The sequence below is a fragment of the Quercus lobata genome, chromosome 11 (genome assembly GCF_001633185.2).
Source record: "Quercus lobata isolate SW786 chromosome 11, ValleyOak3.0 Primary Assembly, whole genome shotgun sequence".
Classification (NCBI taxonomy): domain Eukaryota; kingdom Viridiplantae; phylum Streptophyta; class Magnoliopsida; order Fagales; family Fagaceae; genus Quercus; species Quercus lobata.
Window position 1 is genome coordinate 13,314,407 of NC_044914.1, and position 10,607 is coordinate 13,325,013.

The 10,607-nt window shown below is 34.1% G+C and overlaps 1 protein-coding gene and 1 pseudogene across 1 annotated transcript; one reads left to right on the forward strand and one right to left on the reverse strand.

Annotated features, from left to right (window-relative positions):
* Nucleotides 1–204: 204 nt before the first annotated feature.
* On the reverse strand, nt 205–1,056 carry LOC115967495 (cysteine-rich repeat secretory protein 38-like). Its single transcript, XM_031086600.1, has one exon. The coding sequence runs from the start codon at nt 1,054–1,056 to the stop codon at nt 328–330; it is 729 nt and encodes a 242-aa protein (XP_030942460.1). The 3' UTR covers nt 205–327.
* A 573-nt stretch (nt 1,057–1,629) lies between these two features.
* On the forward strand, nt 1,630–2,357 carry LOC115967984 (annotated as a pseudogene).
* Nucleotides 2,358–10,607: the final 8,250 nt, after the last annotated feature.

A 10,607-nucleotide genomic window follows, 5' to 3' on the forward strand; every position in this document is an offset into this window, starting at 1 on the left:
TTCTTTCATACCAATGCCACCTCAATAATTGTAAAATTTGTTTAAAATTTATTGCAGTATTGGACTTTTTGTCGAGTTTTTTGAAGTCATCCACCCTACTTGTCCATTCAAGGATGCAAAATTTGTCATTTATCCATAACAGTCATAAAAAGAAAATTTATTTAACAACATATGAGGATGGTTGAAAGTTGAAACATCCAACAAATACAAAGTAGGTTCTATTTCTGCATTCTTCCAAAATGGAGAATCATCATAAGGGTGTTTCTACAAACACTTTATTTTATGTTACGACATATGGGTAGTTCTAAACCCTAGGACATACATAATCTAAGAATTGACAAATGGGTAAATCTCATATCTTATGTTACAACTCCCACCAACAACTCTTCCTCCTTCTTTCCCATTACAACATCGGGGAAGTTCACCAATTACACCATCAAGACACTTGAAGCAGTCACTGTTAGAAAGATCCCTAGTGCATTGGGCCAAACCATAAAGCTTCTTTGATTCTCCAAGTACTAGCTCTCCAACTGCATACAGTTTTGGAGTAACAGATGCTTCTTTGGCTAGGAGGCTCAACAACTTTCTTGTCTTTTCGTTAAATTTTGTCGGATCGCTAACATTTCTCAAGTTCCACATGTAGAACTTGTTTTGATTATCAATTTGGCCAAAGAAATCCTTGTTCAAGTACTTCACAAGACAATTGTCGTACCATATAATGGCACCTTTATTGTATGGGCAAAGTTTGTGAATTTCATTGCTAGCCTCATTGACACAAGTCTTGCAGTCTGTGGTTGCAACATCACCACGACAAAGAGCAAGTCCATTAGTTTGGTATGGATATGAACCCACTGAACCAAGACCAAAGCCTAGGAGAGGGGTTTGATAGTAAAGGTTACCCAAGAGCTTTTTTAGGTTTGATTCATAAGGGTCATTGGTGGTGAAGTTCTCAGAGCTTGAACAGAAATGGAAGAGAGGGCTAGCTCCAAAAATGGTTTGGAGAAAGAGAGCAAAGGTAAAAAAGTAGATGGAGAAGGTGAAGTGTGAGGAAGACATTGTCAAAAGGAAATGAGAGGATGATTGATGGGTTTAAACTTTGGTCCATGCAGCTGTTATTTATAGTAAATCTCGTGCTTACTATTTCTTCTTACTACTGTTCAAGTTGACAAGAAATTGTCAAAATTTGCTGCGTTAATTGTAAAAGTCAAAAGTGCGGAAGCTCAAAATGCACTCAAAATAAACTAATTATCCAGAAAGTTGAAGGTGCACTTCGTCAACCCTAAGAATATATTGGATTGCTACGAAACTTAGTACTTCATTTTGACCGATTTCTATTAGACGTCGTAATGATGAATCTCAATACTCTAAGGTTAAACATTAATTTTGAGGAAGGTTTGAAAGAAAATTTCACTAGTTAATTTAAGTAAGTGCGGTGTCCTTCTAAAGAGCATGAAATTGATTTAAAAAACGCAGCCTACATTGACAACTTCATGTCAACTTGAAAAATAACAAGGAAGAAATAATCAGTCCCTTTTAAATTTTCCAATCAGAATGAAGCTGATATTTAATATAAAGAAGTGCATCACGGTCCATAACTTAAATCCATCATCCTCTCAATTTCTTCTGAAAATGTCTTCCTCACAGTTCACCTTGTTCATCTACCTTCTAACCTTTGCTCTCTATCTCCAAACCATTTTTGGAGCCAGCCCTCTCTACAATATTTGTTCAAGCTCTGGGAACTTCACCACCAATGACCAATATGAATCAAACCCAATAAAGCTCTTGGGTAATCTTAATTACCAAACCCCTTCCCTTGGTTTTGGTCTTGGTTCCGTAGGTTGGTACCCATACCAAACTTATGGGCTTGCTCTTTGTCGTGGACGCTACAGCCACAGACTGCAAGACGTGTGTAAATGAGGCTAGCAACGAAATTCACAAACTTTGCCCGTATGATAACGGCCGGTGCAGTTATATGGTATGATAATTGTCTTCTGAAGTACTCAAACAAGGATTTCTTGGGTCAAATTGATAATGAAAACTGGTTCTCCTGGTTGAATGTGCAAAATGTGAGTAACCCCACCATATTTAACCAAAAGACTAGGGTGTTGTTGAGCCAACTAGCCAAGGACGCGTCTTTCACCACAAAAAAGTATGCAGTTGGAGAGCTAAAGCTGAGAGAATCAACCAAACTCTATGGCTTGGCTCAATGCACATGGGACCTTTCTACCATTGAATGTTTTCAGTGTCTTGATGATGCAATTAGTCAACTTCCTAGTTGTTGTGATGGGAAAGGAGGGAGAGTTGTTGGTGGGAGTTGCAACATAAGATATGAGATTTACCCATTTCTCAGTTCTTAATATTGGATTCAGGAGCTTGTTTATGATTCTTACTTTTAGAGAGAAATTAAGGAATAATTCTTTGTAGTTCTTTATTTTTCATTGGACGAATGTAATTATAAAATTCATTTTCAATAAACTGAATTTATTTTTGCCGTTCGATAAATGAAGTGGTGATTCCATTTGTAAGTCACCCGATTTAGAGGGGTAAGTAATATTGTTAGTTGAGCCTCCATTGTGTGATATACTATCGAAGAGCACCAAAAATCCTATGTATTAATTGTTCATTGATCCTTCATTATGTGATACCATCTAGGAGCACCAAAAATCTCAATCCACCTGGTTGTGATTTTCAACACAATTGCACTTGCTAAAATTGTTGGTGATTGAGTGATGAGCATAAGCATATAAGAGAGAGCAAACATGGAGATTTATGTGGTTCAACTTAATGCCTATATACATCCATAATGAAAGTCCTGGGCAGCTAGATATTTGACATTAAGCTCTTGTTTAAAATGAATTCCATATAGAATTTAGATGCTAGAAAACCTGAGACTAATCTTAGGTTAATTATAGACTAACCCAATGTTAATTTGCTTATTCTCCAAGAAAATTGGCCTACAATTGGATTGAACCACTTGGACCATAATATGTCTAACAGCACTAACCACAATGCTTTTATCTTTCCTTTCCCTTAATAATTTATTTTGACAGTTGTTTCCTTCGCTACATTAACTATAGTTTCTTGTTGAGGTGAACAAGATGAAACTATAAAGTGTGACTCGCGAATGGGTGTTAGTGGAGCGGAGCACCAAGGTTCTTCAAAGCCAGGATTATCAACTAGTGGATTTTTTTTTTTTTTTTTTTTTGAAAGCCAATGTTCGCTACCTAGTTTTTTGGATTTGTTCTACATAGTCAAGGATCGCAACCAAAGCGTTCGATTTTATTCTTTGTTTTCTAAAGGAGGTCAATGTAGCAAATAGGTTAAAGAAATAAGAAATTTCTCTAGTGTTTGTTATTTGTGAGAGAAAACTATTTACGTGTGTTGAGTTTGGGTCTTGTGAGAGTGTCTTTACGCCAGTTTTGTATCTCGTATTTGTTAGTGAAATTTTCTCCTTATCATTGCTTGTGAACATTGGCAAAAGGTCGAACCACATAAATCCTTAATCCTCTCTCTTTTGTGTGTGGTTGTCTATGTTTCTTTTGGGTTCTTTTCTATTATTTAGTTTGGTGATCTTTCTAAAGTCATAATATTTTCATAATCATCTAATGTGTGAGTGCTATTTGAAAGCCATTTCCTACTACAACTGGTATCAAGCTTCAGTTATTACAAAAAAATGGTATCAGGGTCAATGGCTTGATGGGTAAGTGTTTGTTAGTAGGTACAACCATATAGAACTAGAAAAACTATCATGTCAACTCTATCCATGGTTAAGTAAAGGTTCTCTACTACTTGTGATTGGTGAGTCAAGGTAATTGTGCATATTGGTAACTCTCATAATTGTACAAGGAAGACTCATGTTTGCTCCACCCATCGTCAAATAAAGAACATTCTATTGGTAAGGTTATAGCATAACATATGGTATTTGAGCTTGTTTGTTGTAATAGCAGAAGCTCTAATACCAATTTTTTATGCGAAATAGCTTTTGGTATTCCAACACAAGATTTTTTCTGTTTTGTTTAGACCCATGTACACTCAGATTGTTTAACCTAATTAATTAACTAAAGTTGATACTTGGGTTTATTATGCAGATTTAGGTTAAACACATATAATCATATCACATTGTGCAAAAAGGTAAAAAAAGACAAGCGATATAATTACCTAGGAAAAGCAATGAAACCAACAGTTTCAAGGTAAAAAACTTAGGGAGGATTTAACCTAATCTATCCTCAAGGAAACAAATTCACAATGATAAAATGGAAGTTTTATAATAGATTTAAACCATAAATCTAAAGCTGCGTCTTACAGTACTTACTCACACAACCACGTGTAGCTCCGAATCCATGAACTCTTCTCTCTAAATTTGTTGAACACAAACACCCGGTTTGTAACTCTGAGATCACACTCAAAGTTTTAAATCATTAGCAATGTATGATTTTGTATGCAGCAACTTAATCCACCAATTCTTGAATACAAATCTTCTTTCTAGTAGATGTTTGTTGAGTTAAAAGGCTACAAAAACCTCACAAATCTCACAAGAGTAACTCACAAGACTTCCAAGAACTTCTAAAACATATTTAGGGTTTTCCTTTTATACCTAGTAGTATTGGACATAAACCCTAAACATTTTCGCGGGCTTTGGGCCTGATTTAAAATCTATAGAAAATGATCTTCGATTGGTTGAGCTTTTCTTTTGATCTATCGAGCCTTGCAGAACCTGAATTCTTCTTTCTGGAACTTGACTATTCTTGAATATTGACTTGAACCTATATAAGTAATGTCTAACAATTAAACTAGACATGTTTTTGTTCTTAGTTTGCCAATGTACATAAAATTAGAACATAAACATTTATTCCTAAATATTTAGAACCTAACAAGATTGATTGTGAAAATGCCATGGATTCAGAAATTAAAGATCACCAAATATAAATAATAGAAATGAGTTAAAAGATGGAGAAAAGTGGGATATTTTGCACTCTTTTTCTTAATATCTAATGTGAAATTTCACTACTTAACTAACCACCACTCACACATGAATATTCTAACATCTATAAGATGGAGTCATGAAGAATAGAGAGAGATCTCAAAGGAAAAAGCAAAGTGAATATCAAAGAGAAACTGAATTTTGGACCGGGGGGGGGGGGGGGGAGTTGTACTATTATCATCAATTAATTATATAGCTTACCTTTGTTCATATTAATACTAGTGTATAGCTCCATGTATATGCACGAGTACAATTAAAAATAATTATAATTATACGGGTTCAAATTAGACATGGTATTAGTTTACACTTTTTAAAATTTTATATATATATATATATATATATATATACCCACACACACACACTAGAATTTAATTAGTTTTAGACATTTCGGTTTTTATATACCCAATAATTCATTTGCTACAAAAATTAAAAATTTAGATGGACACATGGCGGAAAATTGGCCTCTAATAGAAATCTAATTTAGATTTGAATTGGATTTGGAATCTTCAATTTTTACACTCAATAATTCACTTAGTACAAAATTAAAAATTAAATGGGACACGTGGCATAAAATTGAGAATCCAATTGAATTTTTTTTTCATGATCTTTAGCTATATATATATATATATAGATTAGCATTAATACACCTTGTCGAGTATGCTAAAATAGAAGAGGAAGTTGAATCATAAAGTATAGAACACAAGAACACAAAGATTCATAAAGTATAGAACACAAGAAACTAAAGGTTTGTGATTCAACCTAATAGCTTATGTCCACAAAGGAAATTCTTAAGAGCTACACATTTAATATATGAGAGTATAGTACAAATCATGTGTTACAATGAACCATAACATGGTATATATATATATATATATATATAGTAAGCTAAACTTTAGATTAACAATACATTGATTATGTTTAATAGACTTCTAGTAAAAGTAGAAAACTTGACTTGCACATATAAAAAAAATTGTATGTGGGTACCTAAAGCATGCTTAGGCATGCATGGCAACGTCCTAGACATGCAAGCAACGTCCTTAGCCATCCTCGGCATGCTTTGCAACGTCCTCGGCATGCTTGGCAACGTTCTCAGCATGCTTGGCAGCGCCCTTGGCCGACCTCAGCAAAAAAGAGCTAGTGATACACTACTCCTTCGCTTCAAAGCTTATAAGGTAGAAAGTGGGGGAATTTCTATTCGATGTGGGACGACTAGGACTTTGCAAGCATACCGAGGTCGGCCAAGAACGTTGCAAAACATGCCAAGAACGGCCAAGGACGTTGCTTGCATGCCAAGGACGTTGCTTGCATGCCTAGGACGTTGCCATGCATGCCTAAGCATGCCTTAGGTACCCACATTGTACTTGAGCTAATATATCTCTAATAATATATTTACAGTCTAAGAAAGAAGATAAAATGAAAGGAACCCAACTTTGTTGCAATAATTTACAATCGATTGTTAACTGCACTAACATACCGCCTCACTAATTTAACAGGTTGCTTGCTTGGATGCTTAGTCCTTTTTTCAAGCTGCAACAAGTGGCGTATGCTGATTGCAACAGTGAGAGTACTAACCACTTGTGCTAATATGGCTTTGAAAAAAAAAAATATATATATGAACTAACATATTTTCTGGTGGAGGTGGGGAAGAATCATTTATACTCTGACCATGTTTTTCTCTTTAAAAAACATATACTCGGCCAACAGATTTAAAAATGAAAAAAATGAAAGGGTTTTGTGCCAACAGATTTAAAAATGAAAAAAATGAAAGGGCTTTGTATTTTATTTCATCATTGCATCTGAATCAATACATTATTGTTAAAAGTCTGGAGCATTCTCCATCCAGCACATGCTATAATACATTATTGTTAAAAGTCTGGAGCATTCTCCATCCAGCACATGCTGTGTCTAGCTAATAAATTGACTAAGATTTTCTTCTCGATCACAATTTTGTGCCACAACTTTTGTCATAATTTTGATGTGATAAATAATGAGTAGCCACTCATCACCTTCATATGAATCTACCACTTTATTTCTTCAATCAAACACACCAAAATTATGGCAAAGTTGTATTCATCAATTTTCTCAAAGCTAAAAGCTAATAGATATGCAGTATTGTTTCCTTGTCTTCTAACGTACATGTTAATGCCAACTTTTTTTAACAATTAGCTGGTTACAATGGGGACAGAATAGAGAATTGAACCTTAGATATTTTTATTAAAAATATTAAGAGATGTCATTTAAACTACAAAACTCTTGGCATCTTCTAAAATAGCTCAGTCCATGAAACAGCTTTACAGACAATGCAAATCTTGCTTCTTCTTTTTTCTTTTTTTCTTTTTTTTTTGTGATTAAAATCTTGATTTGTAAATCCAAACCACAAAATAAAATTTAAGGTCTTATCTAGCACATGAGAGCAAACAAGTCAAGGTCTTATCTAGAACATATTATTATTCGTAAAAATTCTAGGGGTCCGTTTGGATTGAACTTATTGTTGTTGAAATTGAAAACTGAAAACTGAAAATTGAAATAGTATCGTGAGACCCATTTTTAATATTTTTTAGTGCATGAACAGTATCAACACAGTGCGTGAACAGTATATTTACTGTTCATAACAGTAAAATTTGTCCCCCCAAAGTCAACAAATGCGGCAAAAAAAAAAAAATATATGAAAAAGGAGAAAACGTGAACTCATCAAAACGTGGACGCAAACGCTCACTAGGCATATACGCTTAATCACCCAAGAAATTACTGCGCACCACTAAACATTCAACTTTTTACGCGCGCGGAGCGTATATAAGTCATGGCAACAAACTATTCTGCCATTGATAGAATGGTTTGTTATAATAGTCTTCTTCTTTTTTTCTAGACAAGAAATTAAAAAAAAAAAAAAAAAAAAAAAAAAGAAGCTAAATTTCGCCAAAATAATGCGATCTTCAATCATGCTGATATCAATGGAACCGAAATGGTTGAAGATAGTATTTTGCAGCTCTATGTATTTAGAGTACCAATTGCTTCATCCTTTCTTGTCACAATTCATCAAAATTTAATTAGCTTCATATGATAGAAGGAGAATAAATATCCCTTCAACTTAATTATTCATCAATTATATTAGATCAGTGTCTGCCTCTAAGAAAAAAAATTAAAATAAAAACGTGTGTTATGTTAGAAGGAATAGATTTATGTTATGAGGAATAGAAAGGGATTTTCTGACAAATTAAATTATCGTCGGTGAAAATTAAAATGGAATACACACGTTGAGAAATAGGATTTTGATTTGAGAAGGGAGCTGTTTGGTGATAGATTTCCTATATGGGTTCTTGGAATAGTCCAACTGAATTTTCATGAACCTGTTTGACCAATGGCAGATCCAGAATTTCAGCTTTATGGGGCCTATAAACGCAAAATAATAATAATAATAATCAATAATCAATAATGAAAATATGATAAGATTCAACACTAAATTAATGAAATATTTATAAAAAAAATTAGAAGAAATGAAAAAATTCAAAATTAGTGTCCATTAAATGTTAACGAAGGGAAAGACACAAATAATTATTTATCAATACATTAAATCAATCATTTATCAAGTAGAACTTGGTGCTTTAACCTTGCTGTCAGAATATCAGAGACTGATGGAAGCTCAGACCGGTCGTTGATTTTTTTTGGAGTATTGTATTCTTTTTTATAGTTTGACTGAAATTCCCAGCTAAGCCCTACGGGCGGCTTTGAAGTCTGGGTCTGCATGTGTTTCACTCTGGAAGTATGACTCCAATTTCTACTACGTTGTCGTATTCATGAATAATCAATAAAATTATCTTTGATAAGTTTTCTACTATGATTAACACTATTTTCCTTTCAAAGTAAATAATCAAAGAGTCTTTGAGAGAATAATATTACATTTTGTTGTGAGGTTTAGTTTTAACAGTATTCGTGGCTGCAAAAATGTTGGCTTTGTAGTTGCAATAAATTGGAAGATTGTTGATTCAAGAACGGATTTAGTACTTGGAATTAGGAGGCAGTTCAGTTGTTGGTTGAGTGCAACGACTTTTACCTTCAGCTCTACTACTTAACCATAGAGGATTTTTTTTTTTTTTTTTTTTTAATCTTTGTTGCATGCGTCTACAGCTGGATAAGAACAAAATTATTTTGTTCAAATTAAACTTTTTAGAGGGCCATGTTATTTGTATTGGATAAAATAGGTTGATTGAGCTTAATATTTTTTTGGCTTTATTATTGGTAATTTTTGTTGTTAGGCTAATTTTTTTGAACTTGTATATTTTGTTTTATATTTTAGCTCTATAAATTTTTTAATGGAATTTAAGAGGAAAATATTAGAGTTATAAATTTTTTTACAAATTACTAGTATGTAAAGTGGTTATTGGTGAGTAAAAAGGTGATGTAAATGGTGGATCCAAATACGAACAACAAGAATTTGTTACTTTAACTGTTTGTAAAAATGTTATATAAAAGTTTGTGGTTATAGTATTACTTTTAAAAGAATCAATGATATTATTAATGAAAATAGACTAACTTTATAGAATAAAATTGTTAAAATTAGTAATTATGTAAAAATAAATAAAAAAATAAAGGAGGGGTTGGGGGGGGAGAGATTTGTCCCCAAGTCTTTGTTTGCTAGCTGATCTTTATAATCACTACTAACCAATTGGCATTGTACAGACACAATTTGGAGCCCAAGCCCAAAGTGTAAATGGATATTGGCCCGATGGACCCAGTATAATAAATTTGTTAAGAGTGGGTCAAAGAACTAGGCTCCAATGAATTGGATAACGATTAGAATGGATTTAAGAGACAATCAAACAAAGGCAGGAAGAATTTGTCCAAGTAAATTCGCCCTCGGCACAATCCAAGAAGGTCAGTTCTTATATAACTTAATTGAACAAGTTACAAGTACAGTTTTGATTGCTACAGTGTTTTCTCTCTCAATTTTTCTTCCCCTTTTCTCTCAAGGTTCTCTCTCTAATTTATATCATCTTCCCTTCTCATGCTTCCCCTACACGTGGACAGTAGATTGCTCAAGTTGATCCTTGTCCCATCCACCCCCTCCTGAAATCTTTGGGAGTAGTTGTAAGGCTGAAAAAACACTGTTCAGAGATCATGAAAGCTCAAAAATGTGTTGAAAATACAAGAGCTTGTTTAGACCCCCAATTTTAATTATGGCTTGGTAGATTTTACACTAACTTAATACTAAGTGCGGAATAGTGTAAACACAAGCATACAAGCAAGAGAGCTACTCTACTTCATAATTAAAGGAACACAGCAGTAAAATGAAATAAACAAGAGTAGGGAAGGGAGATGCAAATACAAATAACACGCCGGTTCGAAGAAGAAACCGAAGAACTCGGCAAAAAACCTCTCCGCCGCTCTCCAAGCAGTAATCGATCCACTAGACAATCAGTTGGGATACATGGGTTAACAAGAGACCCTCCAAGCCTAATCTACCCGATGTACCTAAGCCCTCCAAGCTCCTACTCCAACAAGGCTTCTCTGAACCGTATCTTGTCTAGCTCTCCGGATCCCGCAACAAGCTCCATGTTGCATCCGCCAACCTTGGCATCTTCCAATGCTTCCTAACAACACCAAAAACACTCACTACACTCTAAAAATG